The sequence below is a fragment of the Ahaetulla prasina genome, chromosome 13, assembly GCF_028640845.1.
Source record: "Ahaetulla prasina isolate Xishuangbanna chromosome 13, ASM2864084v1, whole genome shotgun sequence".
Lineage (NCBI taxonomy): Eukaryota > Metazoa > Chordata > Lepidosauria > Squamata > Colubridae > Ahaetulla > Ahaetulla prasina.
The window spans coordinates 23,579,222-23,600,894 of NC_080551.1; the positions used below are offsets into that span (position 1 = coordinate 23,579,222).

Below are 21,673 nucleotides of genomic sequence, written 5' to 3' on the forward strand. Positions count from 1 at the left end.
CAAAGTGAGCCTCTGGTAGGTTTCTTCTTCCATGCCTACATTCAAGTTTTAAACAGCCGGAATGAAGCCACCTCCCCTCCCCGGCTTTGTCCTTGGCAATCCATAAGGCTCCCGTAGGCTCTCTCGCAAGGCAGTTGCCCTAAAACTGAGCACCCTTTTCCCCAGAAAGGCAAATCAAGTGGCAAGCAGGAAGCCCTCTCAGCCGTTTCATTTCCGAGATTGCCTCTACATCCAGGGCTGTCCGACCTTGGTCACTTTTAAGACTTGTGGACTTCAACTCCCATGGCTGGCTGGGGAATTCTGAGAGTTTTAAAAGTCCCCACGTCTTAAAAGTTGTCAAGGCTCCTGCTCTAGAAATCTGTCGGGCTCCGAGGAAGCGTTGGGAACACGGGTCACGCTTGAGGCCGATTTTTCCCTTTGTAGCCCGCTCGCTTACCATCCTGTTTGGTTGCGTTGAACGTCGCCTAAAAAACCAAGATTAGAGCATCCAGGTTTGTGTGGGTTGGATTGCGGTTGCGCGACAAGAGCCCCATTCTGCTGCTTCTCTACCCTGCGGATAGCCTCCATTCCTTGGGAAGGCAGTTGCCAAGTGGCTGGTCTTCTGTTTCTGTTTTCCAGGGAGCGGGGAGATCCCCACCTTAGACACAATTGATTCCTACATGAATCGGCTGCACAGCCTTATCCTGGCCAATCCACAGGAGAATGAGGCCCTTATAGCGACAGTCCGGGAGGTGGTAAACCATCTTGAACGTTAATCGCTTGGTGAGTTTCTAGTACGTGATCAGGACCTCTGGAAATTCAATTGAACTCTTGCCCCAGACCGTACAAAACCCTGTGCAGCTACCCCAAACTCTTAGCACTCTTGTTCACAGACAACCAATCCTCCCACGGTGCTTTCCTTTCAGTAATGTTTTTGTCTTTCTATATTTCAAAGAATGTACATTCTTCAAAACAACCAAAAGCACCAGCCTAGTTGCTTTGTTTCCTTTCCTTCCCTTTCCTTCCCTTCTTTCTCTCCCCCTTTCCTTTCCTTTCCTTCCCTTCTTTCTCTCCCCCTTTCCTTTCCTTTCCTTTCCTTCCCTTCTTTCTCTCCCCCTTTCCTTTCCTTTCCTTTCCTTTCCTTTCCTTTCCTTTCCTTTCCTTTCCTTCCCTTCTTTCTCTCCCCCTTTCCTTTCCTTTCCTTCCTTCTTCTCTCCCCTTTCCTTTCCTTTCCTTCTTTCTCTCCCCTTTCCTTTCCTTTCCTTCCTTCTTTCTCTCCCCTTTCCTTTCCTTTCCTTTCCTTTCCTTTCCTTTCCTTTCCTTTCCTTCCTTCTCTCTCCCCTTTCCTTTCCTTTCCTTCCTTCTTGCCTCACCCCTTTCCTTTCCTTTCCTTTCCTTTCCTTTCCTTTCCTTTCCTTTCCTTTCCTTTCCTTTCCTTTCCTTTCCTTCCCTTCTTTCTCTCCCCCTTTCCTTTCCTTTCCTTCCCTTCTTTCTCTCCCCCTTTCCTTTCCTTTCCTTTCCTTTCCTTTCCTTTCCTTTCCTTTCCTTTCCTTTCCTTCCCTTCTTTCTCTCCCCCTTTCCTTTCCTTTCCTTCCCTTCTTTCTCTCCCCCTTTCCTTCCCTTTCCTTTCCTTTCCTTTCCTTTCCTTTCCTTTCCTTCCTTCTCTCCCCTTCCTTTCCTTTCCTTCCTTCTTTCTCTCCCCTTTCCTTTCCTTTCCTTTCCTTTCCTTTCCTTTCCTTCCCTTCCTTCCCTTCCTTTCCTTTCCTTCCCTTCTTTCTCTCCCCTTTCCTTTCCTTTCGTTTCCTTTTGTTTCCTTTCCTTCCCTTCTTTTTCTCCCCCTTTCCTTTCCTTTCCTTCCCTTCTTTCTCTCCCCCTTTCCTTTCCTTTCCTTTCCTTTCCTTTCCTTTCCTTTCCTTTCCTTTCCTTTCCTTTCCTTTCCTTTCCTTTCCTTTTCCTCCCCTCCCCTCCCCTCCCCTCTCCTGTCCTCTCCTCTCCTCTCTTTCCCTTCCCTTCCCTTCCCTTCCCTTTTCCCTTTCCACTTGTCTCCCCCTCCCCTCCCTTCCCTTCTCCCACTTCCCTGTCAATCTATAAGGCTCAATTCCTGTCTTCTCAATTGTGAATTGCGAGTCGGAAAAAAAGAAAAAAACAAAAACACCAAATGCCCTTTCAGTTGAGGTCCATCTGCGCTGGAGAAGCCAGAGGAGCCCAACCTTTCTGTGTCCGACCTTCGATAATCGCTGCCAAGTGCTGTTAATTGCACACTCGCCACTCTCCCTTGGCATCGGCGGAAAGCCCGTCGTCCTTCCAGCGAGCAGCCAGATGGAACAGACAACAGTTCTAAGCCAAGCCTGCTCCGTCCCGCAGGGAGGCATCAGCCGCACTTCTACCGCCCTTCGTTGAAGGGAAGCAGCTTGTGGATGCGAGCCTGGGATTTTTCCACAGCTGATCAGCCCTCTTCTTTTGACAAAGCCTCTCTTTCGGGGATGGTGGCAGCGGTGGCTATTCTGCCCAGAAGCTGCCAAGGCAAACTCGGGGGATTCGTGCCGTGACAGAACCTGGCAGTTCCATTTAGACGGGCTCTGGAAGGGCAGCCGAGGCTGGAGGCCAGATGTTTTCCTTCCTGGTTTCTCCTTTTCAACCGAGGCACCAAAGGCTCCTAGTCCCCATTTCATTTCTGATGAGGAATCCTGGGAGAGTTAAGAACATTCCTTGGGGCATCCAAAGGCAAGCGCGACGTCCTTCTTGGGAAAAATAAAAAAAGAAGGTTTCAACTACTTCTAGAAATGACAACCACAAAAAAGTCCCCAAGCAAACTCTTCTCTTGCTTCCTTATTTATTTAGTTTTTTTGCTCCCATTGATGACATGTTCTCACTACCTAAAAACAACCCAAACAAGACCGTTAAGAGTGCTGGGTGGGACTCACAAAGACGCCGGGTGGCCTCATCTCAGCAGCTTCCTTCAGTGGGAGGTGATAGTAAAAGGGAAGGAGGAGAATGTGTAGGGAGAGCAGGGGGCGTCCCACCTTGACAGCTTTGAAGAGTTGTGGACTTCAACTGCCGACTTTGAAGAGTTGTGGATTTTAGCTCCCAGAATTCCCCAGCCAGCATGGACATTCTGGGAGTTGAAGTCCACAAGTCTTAAAAGTTGGGAATTGAAGTCCACAACTCTTAAAGTTAGATTAGATTAGAATTCTTTATTGGCCAAGTGTGATTGGACACACAAGGAATTTGTCTTTGGTGCATATGCTGTCAGTGTACATAAAAAGAAAAGATATATTCGTTAAGAATCATAAGGCACAACACCTAATGATAGTCATAGGGTACAAATAAGCAATTGAATCATACTGGGAAACAATCAATATAAATCATAAGGATACAAGCAACAAAGTTACAGTCATAAGTGGGAGGAGATGGGTGATGGGAACGATGGAGACAATTAATAGTAATAGTAATGCAGACTTAGTGAATAGTTTTACAGAGTTGTGGGAATTAGTTGTTTAGCAGAGTGATGGCATTTGGGAAAAAACTGTCCTTGTGTCTAGTTGTTCTGGTGTGCAGTGCTCTAGCATCGTTTTGAGGGTAGGAGTTGAAACAGTTTATGTCCAGGATGTGAGGGGTGTGTAAATATTTTCACGGCCCTCTTCTTGATTCGTGCAGTATACAGGTCCTCAATGGAAGGCAGGTTGGTAGCCATTGTTTTTTCGTAGTAATTGTTACTGTGGTAGTAATTGTTAAAGTTGTCAGGGTTGGACACCTCTGATCTGGGAGATGGTGCAGCTGATTTCAAAGCAGGTCACGCGGGTTAACAATTCATATCTGCTCGGGCCAACTTATCTCTCAAGGCACAATCTCTCCATGGAACTGAGTTGAGTTGGGCTTAACTCTTCAAAGATACTTCCACAAAACCCCAGCTCATCTTCTAATCCACCTTTCTCCTCCTCTTCTGTTTTATCTGCAGTTTCTAGGATTTTTTTTTTCTTTTAAAAGGGAGAAAAGAAGCCTGGAACAAAACCCATGGTGTGAAGCTAAGCCAAGAAAAAAAAAGGCAAAAATTTGGAGATAAGCTCCAGTTCTTTCCTTAAAGCTTGAGGACTATGTTTTTGAGAAGTCGCGGTAAGATAACGGCCCAGTTTTTCTGCCCAGCCCTCCATTCCTTATCATTTATCCACTAGCCATGGACTAAACTGCATTGAACAAACGCAGTGGCTACACTCCGTTCTCATTTGAGTCAACATTTAGTTGCAACAAAAGCTAATCCACCTCCGAAGTGGTTCTTCTTCAAACGCTCCAAAGGAGAGCATTTCGCTGCCTCTTTACTCCTTAATTTCATGTCAGTCTTGTCTTGCCCAACACAAAAATCCCTGGGCTTCCCTTGGTGAGAAGAAGACCGACCAACTTGGAGAGAAGAAGACCGACCAGCCGTCTTCTGACATTAAAAACACAAGATCTTCACGTCCATTGTAGTCCAACTTATTTTTGTTTTGTAGCATGCTTCTTAGTTTGGTGTATGCAGGAGTCTTACTCCAATCTCTCTCTTTCTCTCTGAAAACCAGAAAACACGCAAAGGGTCTCTCGTATGTGTGTGTGTGTGTGTGTGTGTGTTACATTTCTTCCCCTTTTCTGGTAAAATGTGATGATGCTTCAGAAATAAATGATGTGAAAAAGGGGATGTCCATTTCTTTGGTGCTGATTTCCCGAATACCCCGTTTCCCCGAAAATAAGTCCAAACCAGAAAATAAGGCCTAGGATGATTTTTCAGGATGCTCGTAATATAAACCCTACCTCAAAAATAAGCTCCAGTTAAGATCGTCAGCAGATAGATGTGTTTAGTACTGTATTCCCCACCCTCCCAAAATAAGACCTAACTGGGAAATAAGCAATAATGCATCTTTTGGAGCAAAAATTAATATAAGACCCGGTCTTATTTTGGGGGAAACATGGTAGCTGAAAAGTTCACTTTTTTCTTTTATAACTGTTAAGCAGTTTTGCAGCAGTGAAAGCTGCTCAGGTACAGCCAGGGATAATATACAGGTAAACCAAGGGATTATGCTGTGTGGAGATTCTGCCTTGCGCTCGTGACTTACTGAGCCTGCTTTTATCCACGCCAGCCTGATGCCTTCTGGATTTTCTAGAACAGAAGCTTTCAGATTTCCCAGGCTGAAGAGAAAAAGCTGAGAATTAAATTCCAAAACATATAAAGGGCTCCAGATTGGAGAAGCCTCTTAACAAATTGCATTGTTCTGTTTCAGTTCGCTTCTTCTGAGTGATAACAGCTATCGACACTTATTTCAAATCCCCATTTCCAATTGGTTGTTTTTTATTTATAGATTTTTACATAGATGTTAATCCCATTTTTTATTACTTTATGAGTAACTCAAAGTGGCAAACATACTTAATACTCCTTCCTTCCTCCTATTTTCCCCACAACAGACTCTGGATTGGACTGAGAGAAGAGAGAGGGACTGGCCCAAAGTCACCCAGTCCTGGCTTTCATGCCTAAGGCGGGACTCGAACTCGTGATCTATTTCCAAATAAAGAAGACAGTCACTTGACCCCCATCCCCACCACAAAACCAAAAACAATGCACATTTTTTTTAAAAAAAACAACAACCCAAAGGCCCTTTAATTTAATCTCAGTCTGAAAATGTAAACCTTCCCTTCTAGTTTACAAATTTGGCTTCTCTGGGTTTCAATTCAGAATATATCCAGATACGCTAAAATGTTCTTTATGGCAATAATTCACACGGGATTTCCCTAATCTGCAGGCTGAAGAAAGAAGATCCATCTTTGGCAGCATGGAGACCAAACGTAACCAGAGTCACTTGCTGGCTCTTAATGACACTTGATTTTAAGAAAACGCCGCGGTTTCTCCAGAAGTGTTTTTAAAAAGAGAACGGATGTGCTTTCCTAACATTGCCTTCATTAAACACGATTAACACCAGATTTGTTCTGACCTTAATTTTAATTGCATTTTAATGAGTGGGAATTTTAACCAGCATCGCTTTGCCACTTGGAACCTGCTGTCTGTTTTCAGTACTAATCGGCACCCGGATGCTCCGAATCGCAATACAATCATTTCCTTGTTCCTCTTTTTGAATTGGGTTCTGCCAGCTTGAGAAGCAACGTGCCTTGTGGATTTTAAAAGCAATAATCATGAGTTTTCAAGGCCAACCGTACTCAAGATGGCGAGACTTCCCTCGAGGAAGCCTAGATGCGATTCTTCTGCTTGTTTGTTGTTGGGGAATCTGAGTTCTCTGGCTTTGCACGGCCTCTTACAAATATTTGGCCAGAAGTAATTTCAGGTTTCCCCGTTTCTCACGAGATTCAGGCAATCAGCGCTAGGAGAAATTCCTTCTTGATTTGTAGAAAGTCTACTGCCAGCCTGCAAATCCCTCCCGGGCTAGGCAGACCAATACAGATAGTCTTCGACTTACAACCATTCGTTTAGTGGCCATCCAAAAGTTCACAACGGCCCTGAAAAAAAGTTGACTTTCTCACAGTTACGACCGTTGCCGCATCCCCGTGATCACCTGATCAAAATTCAGATGTTTCACATTTCATATTTACGATGGTTGACAGTATCCCGGGGTCATGTGATCCCAGTTTGCAACCACCTGACTTGTGACCTAGACCGGATACAATCAGTCCTAAACAAACATATTTTATTAGAACAGCTGAGAATTACTTCATTCTCAGCTTAGTCCAAATTACTTCCAAAACAAAGTCCTTCAGAAAAAGTCCTTCGGCCTTATAAATGTCTGTCTTTTGCTTTTGCTTTGCTGCTCTTTTAAGCCTTATGGGAGGGGCCAATCATCTCCTGGCCTTACTCCCAAGTCGTCCTTTTTGCTTCAGCTACTCTTGCCTTCTGGCAGCTCTTTGCAGGCTCCTCCTGTTCCTCTGCCTCTCTGCTGTCCGCCTCTGGAGGCTCCGGAGTCCGCGCATCGCTCCCAGATGGCCCTGGCCCCATCTCTGCCTCTGACGCAGAGCCCTCGTCCGGGCCTTCCCCTGACTCCAGGACTGACCCATTACCTCCCCAGTCTCCTCACTGTCCAACTCTGCTGCCAGCTCCGCAGGCTGCTGATGGACCACAACACTGACAAGCCAGATTCACTGAACCAGTGACTTAGCAACTTCCCAGCTGCATTAAGATTAAGATTCACTTAATTAAGATTGTTAAGATTTATTTAACAACCAAGGCAAGAAAGGTGATAAAATGGGGGGCAAACGTAAATTGAGGGCCAGCTGTAGTTCATTTGCACATTATTAATAAAACTCCGCTTTGCAAAGCTTTCTAATTTGGACCCTCAAAGTGATTTTAGGGAATTTGAATTGTGACTTTGGAGAGCTGCCAGGGATTCAAAGCCGGTTGGAGTTGGACCGTCCAGTTGGACAAACGACAAGCAGAATGACACTTCCTCCTTCCAGCATCTTTTTCCTTTCCCCAAAGTTGGTGCAGAAAACCAGCTGCACCCCTAAGCCAGCCCTGAAGCTTTCACCCCAAAGGGCAGGAGGCCCGTTTCCGGTTCGGCCAACATGATTAACCTCCTTGACATCAAGCAGCAGATGGTGAGCGGCGTTGACCTCATGAGGAAGAGCAGAAAGCTGGACATGAAAACATCTCCCAGACTTGTCCTCCTTGCCTCACAGCTGCTGGGCCAAGTCCTTGCTTGATATTGGTCAGCGTCAAAACGCACCCAAGGTCACAGCCTCTTCAGCCAACTAGTTCCCGTTTGCAATTTAGGTGGGTCTCCCTGGAAGGGGGAAAGAGTTGGTCGATTTTCTTAACCCAACAGCCAGATTTTTGAGAATGATGGATTCCCAACGAAGCCCCAAAGATCCTTTCCCCCCCCCCCCAAAAGGCAACAGGACTTATTTTCTTTTTCAAGAAGCTTCCTTTAGCGGATGAAAACCAAAACATTTTCAAGGGAGAAAAAAAAAGTCCAGTTGCTTTTTGGAAAAGCACCTTTGAGACAGTTAAGACCTGGATGATGGAGAATCTCCGTAGACGTTCCCAACAACGCAGGAAGACAGGATCTTTGTAGCTGCTCATAGGATAACAGTTGTATCTGCAGGAAATTGTAGCCATAGACTGCATCTCATCCATTTCATCTAATTCCAATCCCAACTGTGATTGGAAGGACTAAATGGAGGACTAAAAATAATGGGAGTTCAGTCCAGGGATATTATATTTTATTCTGCTCCTATTTTTTTTTAGAAAAGCATCTCTCTCCAGCTGTCAGGGTTTCAAGTAACACTCCCAATGAAAGAAAACTCCAAGACTAGAAGTTCCTGAAAGTTCCATTTTATGAGAGATATCATACTGGCACATCTGGGAAAACCCAAATCTGAAAGCTTTCAGGTTTTCCCCACCCAAAAGAAAGTCCAAGTCCCTTCTCCCTGCACCCACGTGTCCATCCCATGGTCCAATCAATGCACCGTCCCAACTGGAGAGACCTTCCAGTCATGCCACTCCAGGTGCAGGGCAGGATGTCCTTGACTCTCAGAGAAAAGAACGTTGTTATGGCTAGATATCCCTGCAACTCCATGCAATCCCCCCTCCCGGTTTCCCACAGCACTAAGTGTGGCAGCCCTGAAGATCCAACGCAAAAGATGGGCCTCCAGGGCTGACACCAGCAGTTGTGATTCCAGAAGCAGGGAAAATCGTGAAGGAATCGCACCCATTTGGGCAAAAAAAATGAGAAAAGCCGTCGTTCCTTTGGGATAAAGGTAAAGGTTCCCCTCGCACGTACGTGCTTGTCGTTCCTGACTCTAGGGGGCGGTGCTCATCTCCGTTTCAAAGCTGAAGAGCCAGCGCTGTCCGAAGACGTCTCCGTGGTCATGTGGCCGGCCTGATTCAACGCCAAAGGCGCACGGAACACCGTTACCTTCCCACCAAAGGTGGTCCCTATTTTTTTCTACTTCCATTTTTACGTGCTTTCGAAACTGCTAGGTTGGCAGAAGCTGGGACAAGTAACGGGAGCTCACCCTGTTACACGGCAGCACTAGGGATTCGAACCGCTGAGCTGCCGACTCTTCAGTCGACAAGCTCAATGTCCTAGCCCCTGAGCCACCTTCTCCTTTGGGATAAGACCCAGCAATTGGCTGGTTGACAGTACAGGTAGTCCTCGACTTAGGACAGTTCATTTAGTGACCGTTTCAAGTTACAACAGCACTGAAAGAGGAGACTTATGACCATTTTTCACAGTTATGACCCAAGATCATGGGATCAAAAGTTAGGCGCTTGGCATCTGGTTCATACTTACGATGGTTGCCGTGTCCCGGGGTCACATGATCCCCTTTTGCGACCTTCTGACAAGCAAAGTCAACTGGGAAGCCCGATTCACTTAACGGCCAGGTTACTAGCTTAACGACGGTGGCAAGAGAGCTCATAAAATAGAGCCAAATTCACACAACAAATGTCTCACTTTTAACATCAGAAATGTTGAGCTCTGTTGCGGTCGTAAATCGAGGACTACCTGTAGGTAAGTTCCAGAGCAGGATATACCATTTGGGCATGCCCGCCTCTGGAGCGCATCCCTCAAGAGAACACCGCTGGCTGGGGAATTCTGGGAGTTCTGGGAGTTGAAGTCCACACGAATTATAAAGACCACAAAGTTGAAAACGAAGCTCTAACCCCTTTAAATATTACTTTACTCTATTTTATTTTTAAGCATTGTCGTGGCTGATCTCCGCATTCCTAATCTGTTTGCAGGCTGGAAACTGCTCACGCGGTTAATCCGGCTTGTTTGCTATTGTACGAGATGCGCAGTGCGTTTATTTCGTGTATGTCTCTCTCTCTCTCTATATATATATATATATCTGGGTGAATTCCATACATTCCCCAAATGCTTACTAGATGGGAGGGAGTGGAACCAACCCTTTACCCTCTGCGCAATGCAAAGGATTTGACGGAGGGTGACTCTCTTGTTTCCAGATGTTGAAACACAACCCTGGTGGATCTGACATTTTATGGGGGAGAAGGACTGCCATCTAGTGGCCTGTCTTGGGTATGTACTTCAAATTCGGAGTAATCTTGGAGTGGGAAAAATAGCACTGTAACTGAACCTTTTAATTTTTTTAAAAAAAAAACTTTTTAGAGAACGTATCTAAGCAAACCCAGATTAGAAAAACAGATCAAAAGAATACAGCACCAAGCACGAACAAGGAAAAAAAATCTCCTTGTTAGATCTCAGAATGATCTCAGAATTTGGTGGTAGAACTCAATTCAGCCAGAAAACTTGAGTTTTGACCCAGAGCTCAGATTTGAAAAGCCAAACACATATTCATGTTCCCCTGGTTCTGGAAAGCTTTAATATGAATGAATGATAGGTTGCTTGTGAATGAATAAAAGTCACATTTAAGGTCCAGGCACAGGATAAACTGCAAATCCGTTGGCATTCCTGGTCTGGTAGAATGGACACTATAAATGCCTCGGTTACTAATTAATATTTTGGATGGATGTAGCTACAATTGTTTTTATTGATTGGAGGCTGAGACTTATTATTCCAAGAGGTAGGATATAAATAACTCTAACAAATTAATGAACGATGCCTTAGCGCAGGGGTCTGCAAACTTGGCTCTTTTAAGACTTGTGGACTTTAACTCTGGCTGAGGAACTCTGGGAGTTGAAGTCCACAAGTCTTAAAAGAGCCAAGTTTGCAGACCCCTGCCTTAGCGTGTTAGGTGAGTCCAGTGGTGGGATTCAGCTGGTTCGAGCGAACCGGTAGTTAAATTACTGGCTGGCTCCTAGGTAAGTGCAGGGAGGCCTACTAGGCAAAAAATGGGGCGCGGAGGGGCAATGTGTCCCCCCCACGGCCTGTTTTTGCTCCCAAGAGGGTGCAGGAGGCCGAGTGCTGCCTTTCACGTCCCCCCAGCCACGCCCCCCCCAGCCGGTCATTAGGGCAGAGAACCGGTTGTTAAATTATTTGAATCCCACCCCTGGGTGAGTCCAGCTTTTGTTGGTGACTCTGAAGATGGTTGAAGTTCCGGCTCGGCTGCAATACTGGCACCGTCTCTTACCTGAACTTAAAAAAAATAGTCAGAATGTTAAATCGGTCTCTTTCAGCAACTTGATCGGAGGTCAATGGATTCCTCCAAGCATGTCGTGTTTTTCCTCCTGTCTGCCTTATCAGTAATTTTACATTACATTGCAATCGTCTTCTTTTTTTTAAGTGCTGGATTTGACTACATGAAAGGGATGTTTTGTACCAAGGTTTGCATTGGCGTCTCCTGCTTGCTAACTGAAGGAGCTCAGCGTAAGAAGACGGGCCCTTTAAGAAGACGGTACAAAGGCAAAACCAGAGGGGGTGGGTGGGGAAAAGATGTCTCTTAAATTCTTCTCTCAAATGAATAAAAAGGAAGGGAAAAATGGAATGGCCTTTAAACACCCCAAACTTCCCCGAAGCGATGCTGCTTGCTGGGAGACCCATTTCTAGATGAGGCTGCAATCCTGACGAAGTCAGAGACGGACAGTGTTTAAACTAGGCTCTTTTGTCGTGCAGGAAATGGGAAAAGAAGTCCACAGATAAAAGGGGAAGATAATAAATAACTTGACAATTCTTTACACATTTCCTGAGGCCGAGGGTGTCCGGTCCAATCTGTGCATGTGGCGAAAACAAACTTGGCCTTCCTAGTGGAAACAGCCGGGTCTCTTTGCATGATTCTGGAGAAGGGAGTGAATGGAGTTTTGCCATCATTGCTCATCTGTATCTTGTGGGTTACGTTTATATCCTGCGTTTCCTCTAAGAGTTCAAGGTGATTTTGATGGGATTTCTCTTTCTGCATCCTCTACAACAGGGATATCAAACTCAATTTCATTGAAGGCCGCATCATGGTTGTGTTCGACCTGGTGTGTGTGTGGGGGGAGGCGGGAGGGGGGCGGGGATGTGTGACCACCTTGACGTCACTCATGTCAGGAGCAGCTCTGGAGGCCAAGGGACCTGTGACTTCCCTCAGACCCTCACTCGCCTTATAATCTACCTGTCAATCAAGTCAAGCAGTAGTTCTTCTGTCCCAAGGACTGGCCCATAGATTTCCACTGCTCTCCTCTCCTCTGCCTTCTGAGCATCCGCGTGTCAGGCACTGGACCCAGCTGTTCCTCCTCTTCCTCATCAGCCACTTCCAGACCTGTGGGCTGTTGACTCTCCATCTGAGGGCTGACGGAGGGCTGACGCTCCGCCTCTCTCTCTGACAGCTCCATTCCCTCTTCCCTCTTGGATCTCTCAAATTGCCGCCTCCTTCTCTGATTTGGCTGCTGGAGGGGCCGGCGGCCGATAGACCACAACAGACTACCTGTGTGATCATCTCGTCCTATTCCCCTTAAGCTTTTCACTACTTTGGCTCTGGGTGGAAGACATGTAGATAAGGGGTAGGAAGTTCCATAGGCCAGGGGCCTCCAACCTTGGCAACTTTAAGACTTGTGGACTTCAACTCCCAGAATTCCTCAGCCAGCAAAGCTTCTGGGATTCTGGGAGTTGAAGTCCACAAGTTGCCAAGGTTGGAGACCCCTGCCATAGGCCACTCTGTGAAGTTACCGCAATTCTTCAATAGCAACAGCAACCGGTCTTCCAGTCTTCTGCTGCAGCTTGAAAGAAGAAAGGAGTTTTATTGACTAGCAGGGTGGTCTTAAGCTCTCCTGAGACCCCCCAAAGCATTTTCTTCCAATAATGTTTTAAGTGTCCGCCGCCTTAATGGATTCGTTCAATTAAACGCTTTGGTTAATAAGGAGGCGCTATTACAATAGTTCAGCTTCCTCTAGCTTTCAAGGATCAAGGAAATCGCCTTATCCAGCTTTGGAAATATAAAGTTTATTAGTTCCTCCTCTGCCTCAGCAAAGCTGGTTCTCTGGCAAAAAGCGGCAGGACATATTGCCCTATTAAAACAGCAGCGGCGTTTTTTGGTGGTGCGCAAATCAGATGGGTGTGCAATCACACTGCATGGTTTAGTGGTCAGAAGGACCGCTGACGTAAATGCCTCAAAATGTTAAAAACAACCCCTCTCGATAAAGGTTGTAAAAATATGATTCTCCTCTGGAGGTCACCTCCATCTCAGCCTACTGCATTATGGAGGTTTGCAAACCTCTGGAGGCAATTGGAAGAGAACGCTATCCTTGCTTTGAAGTCATCGCTTAAATCGCTTCTGAAGGACGGGACGATACGCAGAAAGGAAGATTGCATGGATCTGTGTACAGGTGGTCCTCGACTTAACGGTCACAACTGGGTCCAAAATTTCTGTGGCTAAGCGAGACAGTGGTTGAGGGAAGGGGTGGCCTTCACATAATTTTACTACTGGTTCGCCGCGCACTGAAAATGCACTTCGTTCGCGCATGTGGCTTCCACGCATGTGCACGGCTTAAAAAATGTGGCTAAATAGGCATAGCATCGGGGCATGTGGGTGGGGCATGTGGGCAGGGCAGACCCACCCCACCCACAAGCCGCCACTTACCGGTTCGCCTAAACCGGTCCAAGCTGGCTGAATACGACCACTGGTTGAGGAGCTTTGCCCCTCCCCTCACTTTCACAATCTTTTTTGCCCACGTTGTTAATTTGATTTGCGCACCACCAAAAACGCCGTTGCTGATTTAACACAGCTGACAAGTTGGTAAGCCAGTGGTTGAGTGAATCTGGCTTGTCAGGAGATCGCAAAAGGGGATCACATGACCCCGGGAGACTGCAAAAGTACGAGTCAGTTGCTAAGCATCTGAATTTTGATCACCATAACCACAAGGATTGCTGCAATGGTGTGCAAAACAGTTGTTTTTTCCAGTGCCGTTGTGACTTGGAAATGGTCACTAAATGGACTGTTGTAAATCGAGGACTACCTGTATTTGAGAGATGGGAAAATGTTCCTTGTGTTCCTTGTTCCTCAGCCCCTCATACGTTTAATCCACCAGTAAAAAAAATAAAAGACACCCCGGTTTCCGTTTCTCCAGCAAATGAAGCCATGATGGATGACTTTTCGTGAGCAGCGGCCGCCTAAGTCAGCATCTCATCAACCACAAAGTGCAATTTATTAACCTCCAAACACGGGGTAAGCAGAGACATTGTTATTTCAATTTGAGATGTGAATTATACGGCGGTGCCTTCTCCACGGAAACCCTGCCGAGTGAGTGAGTGCCAGGGGTGGCATTCACTTATTTTCCCTACCGGTTCACAAAAGTGACTGCTCGCTTCGCTTGCATGTGCTCCGTCCATGCATGTGCCCGCCCTTTTGCGCATGTGCTTTGCTGGTGCGTGCGCCTTCTGCACATGCGCCTGGCCTCAAAAACGTGCCTAAATAGGATGGCATAGAGTCGGGGCCTGTGGGCAGGCCTGTTGTGGTCCGCCAGCAGCCTACAGAGCTGGCAACGAAGTCGGACAGCGATGAGGCTGAGGTGAGGCCAGGGCCATTGGGGAGTGATGTGCGGACTCCAGAGCCTCCAGAGACTGATAGTAGTGAGGCAGAGGAACAGGAGGAGCCTGTTCCTGATGCACGCATGAGAAGAGCTGCCAGAAGGCAAGACCAGCTCAAGCAAAGAGGACAACTCGGGAGTAGGGCCAAGAGATGATTGGCCCCTCCCATAAGGCTTAAAACAGACCAGCAACGGCATTTGGGCTCTTTGCCAGAAACAAGGTTGGTAGCTTCGTCTTCTGCTTTGTCTATGTCTTGTATTTATTTTTGTGACTTCTGAATGTTTGCCAAGAAAGGCCTTTGGCAGTTTGCCTAATTGGAGCAAGGTTTGCGATAGGACTGAGGAATTTGTGTTGGGAGGAATTTGTTTTAATTTGAGTTGAACGATGCTGGGAATGAAGTAATTCTCAGCTGTTTGAATACATTTTTTTTTCATGGACTGAGTTTCTTACTACCTACTTGGGCCTAGGTCACAACAAGGACCACCCGCAGTTTCTGCTACCGGTTCAGGTGAACTGGTCTGAACCGGCTGAATGCCACCTCCGAGTGTATCCCCATTTAGTTATCCTTAAAAGAGGTTGCCCTTGGGTCCGCTTCACCCCCACAAAGGAGATGGTGCTAAGCTTCCGGAAGCAGAGAGAGGAACCTGCCCCACTCCACATCAAGTGGGGGAGGAAGGCTGTGTGGGGAGGGTCTCCTCTTTCAAATTCCTGGGAATCCACCTTAGCCAAGATCTCATCTGGAAAAATAACACATTCCAGGGGGTCAGGAAGGCTCAACAGAGACTCCATTTCCTTAGGGTCTGGTGCAGGGGTGAAATCTAAAAATTTTCCCTATCGGTTCTGTGGGCGTGACAAGAACCGTTTTTTCCAGAACGCCATCACTCTGCTAAACAAATAATTCCCTCAACACTGTCAAACTACTTTCTAAATCTGCACTACTATTAATCTTCTCATAGTTCCCATCACCCATCTCCTCCCACTTATGACTGTATGACTGTAACTTTGTTGCTTGTATCCTTATGATTTATATTGATATTGTGTCTTGATTGCTTATTTGTACCCTATGACTATCGTTAAATGTTGTACCTTAGAATTGTTGATGAAAGTAACTTTTCTTTTATGTATGCTGAGAGCAGATGCACCAAGACAAATTCCTTGTGTGTCTAATCACACTTGGCCAATAAAAAAACTCTATTTTCTATTCTATTCAAAGTGGTACCTATTTATCTACTTGCATTTGCATGCTTTCAAACTGCTAGGTTGGCAGGAGTGGGAACTCACCCCATCACATGGTGCTTGGGTCTCGAACTGCCAACCTTTTGGTCAACAACAACAAAAAATCTTGATTGCAGAAAATATGACTTCTGTTACAGAGTTATTAACACTTGAAACACACTGCCTGACTCTGTGGTCTCTTCTCAAAATCCCAAAAGCTTTAACCAAAAACTGTCTACCATTGACCTCACCCCATTCTATTATTCCCTTTCATTATATCTAATTAATATAGTTATTACATACTTATGCTCATATATATGCTTATATATTATATAGTTGTTACATGTCAATGCTTATATATACTGTTATGACAAACTAACTAACTAAATAAATAAAATAAACAAGCCCAGTATCTTAACTGCTAGGCCCCCACAACCCCCACAGTTAAATCCTAGCTCCGTATAAAATGAGAACCTAGACAGGGCATTCTTCAAACACGGGATCAACAGCCCCATTGCTTCTGCCAGACAGCAGCTCCCGAAAGAGTTAAGCCGTTGTTTTTTTTTAGTGCCTTTCTGTAATTGCTTTATGGATTAGCTGTAAGTGTAAGGTCTCCCTGCATAAATGCGTTCCGTATTATATTTGTCATTAATTCCGAAGCTCTGCTTTACAATCCTGTAGCCGTGTGATGGAATCGGTGGAGTTTTATATTAAAAAATGGCTCTGCGAAAAGGGAATTGTTTGTGATGGAGGATCTCCCTCCTTCCCTCTTTCAACAATTTTTTTGCAACCGCCAGAGGGGAAAATGTGTGAGAAAGCAAAATATTTCAACTGCGTATCTTCGGTTTCCAGATGTTCCAGGAAGGCGGGAATGGCTTTAAAAGTGAAACAAACGGTTGCAAACTGTCGAGAGATTTTCTGGTCGTCAGTGCTAATTAGGTGTATAAATAAGCAAACTCTAAAATCAAGTTTGACAAACTGCCCGAGCGGGAGACCACGCCCCCAATTAGGTTTCATTTGGGTCTCGTTATATCCAGCTGTTTGATCCTTGCCTTAAAACCCAAGTTGCTTCTTTTCTGGATGTTTTAGAAAAAGGTCAGTTTGGGTGGAGCCAAATACGCCAATGAAAAAAGATGCTTAAAATATTTCTGGTATCCAAGTGAGATTGTGGGCATTTTGCACAGCCCAGAGATTGTGGGTTGGGGGAAGGGGGTGTGCGGAGGGATGGGGTGGGGAACTAACACATTAACTAACTAACAGACATTAATACAATTGAACGCATCCAGTAATATTTCACAAGAAGAGTCCTCCACTCCTCCTTTGCAAGCAACAAAATACCTTCTGCCGCCAGACTTGAAATTCTGGGCTTAGAAAATTTAGAACTGCGCCGCCTTCGGTCTAGACCTAAGAACAGCTCATAAAATCATCTGCTACAATGTCCTACCTGTCAATGACTACTTCAGCTTCAACCACAACAATACACAAGCACACAATAGATACAAACTCAAGGTAAACCGCACCAAACTCGATTGCAGAAAATACGTCTTCAGCAACAGAGTGGTCAGTGCCTGGAATGCACTACCAGACTCTGTGGTCTCATCCCCAAACCCCCCAAAATTTTAACCTTAGACTGGCTACTGTTGGTTGACCTCACCCCATTCCTAAGAGGTCTGTAAGGGGTGTGCATAAGCCCACCAGCATTCCTACCGTCCCTGTCCTAATGTTTCTTCTATTTGTATCTATTTTATGTATCCAATCCCGGGTGAAATGCTCCCAGTTCGGACCGGATCGGCCAATCCGGTAGCAATGGCGGCGGGTGGTTCGGAGAACCGGTAGCAAAAATCCCTGCCCCTCCCCCCATGCCCAGCTAAGCCACGCAATTGTCAGAGCCTTTTTTTTAAAAAAAAAACTTTTAAAAGCATTTTTTTAACAACCTCTTCAGCCTTTAAAAGCATTTAAAAACGCTTTTAAAGGGTTAAAACAAGGCTCTGACAATCCCAGCTGAGGTGCCTGATCGTCAGAGGCTTTTTTTTTGTTTTTTGTTTTACTTTTAAAAGCATTTTTTAAAAGGTAAAAAAGCTGAAGCCTGCTAGGCAAAAAATGGGGGTGGGGGTGGGGGTTCATTTGAGAGAGAGAGAGAGGGAGGGAGGGAAGGAGAGAGGGAGGAAAGAGGAGAGGAAGGAAGGACTACAAACCTGGCACTAGACGCAGCTTCAGAGAATAATCCAGGGCTGGAAGGGACCTGGAGATCATCTAGTCCAACCCTGCTCCAGCAGGACATTGTTAGTGAGTTTCTGTCTTTTGATCCCCCCAGTCACATGGTTACATAGCTACGCCCACCCAGTCGCATGACCTCCCCCAAGCCACACCCACAGAATCGGTAGGAAAGAAATTTAGATTTCACCCCTGATCCAATCCATGCTTATACTTATTACCTAATACGTTCTTGACAAATAAATTAAATAATAAAATAAAATCGTTTTCTCTGCAAACCGAGTCTGTCCCTGGGTTTCAAATCTTGTTCGGACATCCTGACCTCCTGACAGCTCCAGCTGTTTGCAGCCTTGGCTTGGTCTGTGGTGCTCACGGCGACCGAATAACTTTTAATGTTCATGGAAGTTTAAATATTTAATATCACAGCCATTATACTGTAGACGCTGCTTTAAAAAAAAAAAGACTATTGCTTATTTCTTTTCTTTTCTTTCTGTTTTTTAAAAAAAATGAAGTGCCCAAAATCTAAAATCCCTCTTTGAGAGGCTTTACGGAACTTAACCCCTGGAATGAATTATGCAGCTCAGCCCTCCTGTTTTGCATCTGAGGTCTGGGTTACAAGGAATCGAGAGGTCAGGCGAGAGAATTGCATAAACTGCTCTTGTTTTGGAGGGAGCATTTTATGGGCCAGAATTCTGCACAATTAATGGGGGGAGGGGGGCAATCCGGAGAGGCTTGGTTAGCGGTGTTATTCCGATTCAAAGCTTTGTGGCTTTGTCTGATCAAGGACGGAATACAAATTTAGGAAGGAAGAATAACGCGCAGCTTCTTCTGCTATTGATGTGACCATTAGATCTGACCTCAGTTGACTGCAGACCAAAATATTCATGGAGGTTTTGCCTTGCGATAAGGCCTCCATTACAGGATTGGATTGGATTGGTTGAGTTGGGTTGGATTGGGTTAAGTTTTCTTGGGTTGAGTTGGGTGTGGTTTTGTTGCGTTGCGATGGGATGGGTTGTGTTGTGTTGGGTATGGTTGGGTTGGGCTAGGTATGGTTGGGTTATGTTGTATTTTATTTAATTTGTCACAACAGTATATATAAACATTGTCATAGTAAAAAAAAGAAAAACATATCATGAAATATATATATATATATATATATAGGTCTTTGGTTGTTCGGGTTTTCTCCAACACATACTTCATCTATAATGGACAAAAATACAAACAAGTAGAAGGAGCACCCATGGGATCACCCCTCTCACCTGTCATTGCCAATCTCTACATGGAACACTTTGAAACCCAAGCTCTAGAAAAATCTGATCACAAACCCAAACTCTGGCTCAGATATGTAGATGACACCTTCATAATCTGGCCACACGGGAAAGAAAAACTTGACAACTTCCTCACACACCTCAATAGCCTACACCCCAAAATACAGTTCACCATGGAAACAGAAGTTAATAACCAACTTCCCTTCCTGGATGTCTTAGTCTACAGAAAACCCAATGGCTCCCTAGGACACACCATCTACCAGAAGAAAACACACACAAACCGCTATCTGCACGCACTCTCACACCACCACCCAGCACAGATCAACTCCGTAGCCAAGACACTCATCTCCAGAACAAAATGCTTAGCTGATGAACAACACCTATAAACAGAACTAGACACTCTCACTAACGTACTAACATCCAATGGATTCCAAACAAATAAGATTACCAAGCTAATCCAAAAAGAACCCCCCACTAAAATCCAAGACAGAGAACAAGAAAACGGCACAGCCCTCCTCCCATATATAAAAGGCACCACAGACAGAATCAGCAAGATCCTCCACAAACACAACATCAAGACAGCATTCTGCACAAACAGAAAAATATCCACCATCCTAAGAAACCCCAAAGACAAAATTGAGTTAGAAAATCAAGGATATATGAAATCCCATGCACCGCCTGCCCCACCACATACATTGGACAAACCAACAGAAGAATAAGTGCACGCATTGAAGAACACAAGAACTCATTCAAAAAAGAGGAACCAACTTCTTCCCTGGTCCAACACTTTAAAGTCACAGGACATGATATTGACTTTAAAAAGACCAGAACTATCGCCAAAACTGAACACTTTAACAACAGAATAATCAGAGAAGCCATTGAGATAGAAAAACGCCCACACAGCATGAACAAGCGAGATGACACCTCCGCCTACCAGCCATTTGGAAACCGCCCTTATTGACAAACGAGTCCCTAACACGAGGAATGACACCAGACCCACACTCACAAGGTCCACACAGGATGTCACCACCACATCCACCCAGAAAGCAGACCCAAACCCACACTGATCATGAAGCACGACCAAGGACCAGAAGCCAGACCGCAGCTGCAACATTAGCCATTTCAAACCCCTCCAATCCATACATGCAGCAGACTGACACCCACTATGAAGATGTAGCACGACCACAAAGCCAAACAACAGCTATGCAGCTCACCAGCTCAAATCCCCCTGCAGCACAGACTAGACTGAGCACAACCAAGCCCCCACCAACACAGGACACACCCCAGCCAATCAGAGCACAAAAACCCCATCCAATCAGAGCACAGCCAAGCTCCCACCCAATCAGTTCAAACCCCACTAGCAGTTAAAAGGAAGAAACAGCTGCAATCACACATTGCTCCCAGAAGCACGAAGCTGAAGCCTGAAGATGACGAATGAGACTTCAAACGCCGCCAAGACACTTCCAATTTTACGGAGAAAACCGAACAACCAAAGACCTATATATATATATATATATATATATATATATATATATATATATATATATATATATATATATATATACACACACACGCACACACACACACATACACACATATATATATAAGTAAAGGATATGCATAGCTATATTAATTAGATATAATAAAGAGAACAATAGGACAGGAACGGTAGGCACTTTTGTGCTCTTATGCACGCCCCTTACAGACCTCTTAGGAATGGGGTGAGGTCAATAGTAGACAGTTTTTGGTTGAAGATTTTGGGATTTTTTGTAGAGACTATGGAGTCAGGTAATGAGTTCCAAGCATTAACAACTCTGTTGCAGAAGTCATATTTTCTGCAATCAAGTTCAATCAATCAAGGCAATCAATCAATCAAGCTCAATCAATCAAGGCAAGGCCTTGCCTTGCGTTATGTTGCATTGCATTCAGTTCTGTTCTTACAATGGTCTTGAGCAATTACTAAAATAATAAATCCCACCCCCTTCCCCAAATTCTGCCTTCCAGCTTTCTGAATACTTGCTGGAACTGACACCTTGCCTAGAGCCAGATGGGGGGTTGGAGAATCCTTTTCAGAGGGTTGCAGTGGGTCTGGTGGACAGAAGAGCCCTCCTTCTGAAGCAGCATAGCTGAGCTGTTCCTAAGGCAGAGAGGAAACACAGATTGCTCCTGTTGCTATTACGCAGACTTACGGTGGGATTATTGTATTGTGTGAATGAAACGCTACAGAACCATTTTCCAGCGCTTCGCACGCCGGCGTAAAGATCTCAAAAATCCCTTTGAGGAAATAGATAAATAAATAAATTGCAATGGAGAAAATAAATGGGTTTTAGTGTAGACGTACTTTCCCCTTCTACCTTCTTCGATCTATGAAAAGAAACATTTCTCTATCAATTGCTGGTGGAAAAAGAAATTGAGTCAATTAAACGAAAGTGACGACATCACATTCCCAGCGTGTTCTCCTGGCAGCCGTGAGAAAGTTGTCAGGAGAGTGTAACTATCCACAGCTTCTTCTCAATTCTTGGTTAGCATTTGGTTTCTGAAGAAGTTGAATTCCTTAAAACTGATAGGAAATCTGCAGTGTTTCTGAACTGCCAATAAAACTCCAGA

At 45.2% G+C, this 21,673-nt stretch overlaps 1 protein-coding gene across 13 annotated transcripts in view; it reads left to right on the top strand.

Moving 5' to 3' along the window:
* Window positions 1-5,920, top strand: part of HMG20A (high mobility group 20A) — a 53,047-nt gene extending 47,127 nt beyond the window's left edge. For 6 of the 13 annotated variants that reach the window (XM_058156108.1, XM_058156107.1, XM_058156115.1 and 3 more), the window contains 2 exons: window positions 619-762; window positions 5,410-5,920. In XM_058156108.1, the coding sequence (XP_058012091.1) occupies window positions 619-755 (137 nt within the window). In that variant the 3' untranslated portion in view covers window positions 756-762; window positions 5,410-5,920. Of the gene's footprint in view, window positions 1-618; window positions 763-3,937; window positions 4,645-5,409 lie in introns of those variants that run through there. The other 7 variants (XM_058156104.1, XM_058156106.1, XM_058156103.1 and 4 more) reach the window with 7 other exon arrangements.
* Window positions 5,921-21,673: the final 15,753 nt, after the last annotated feature.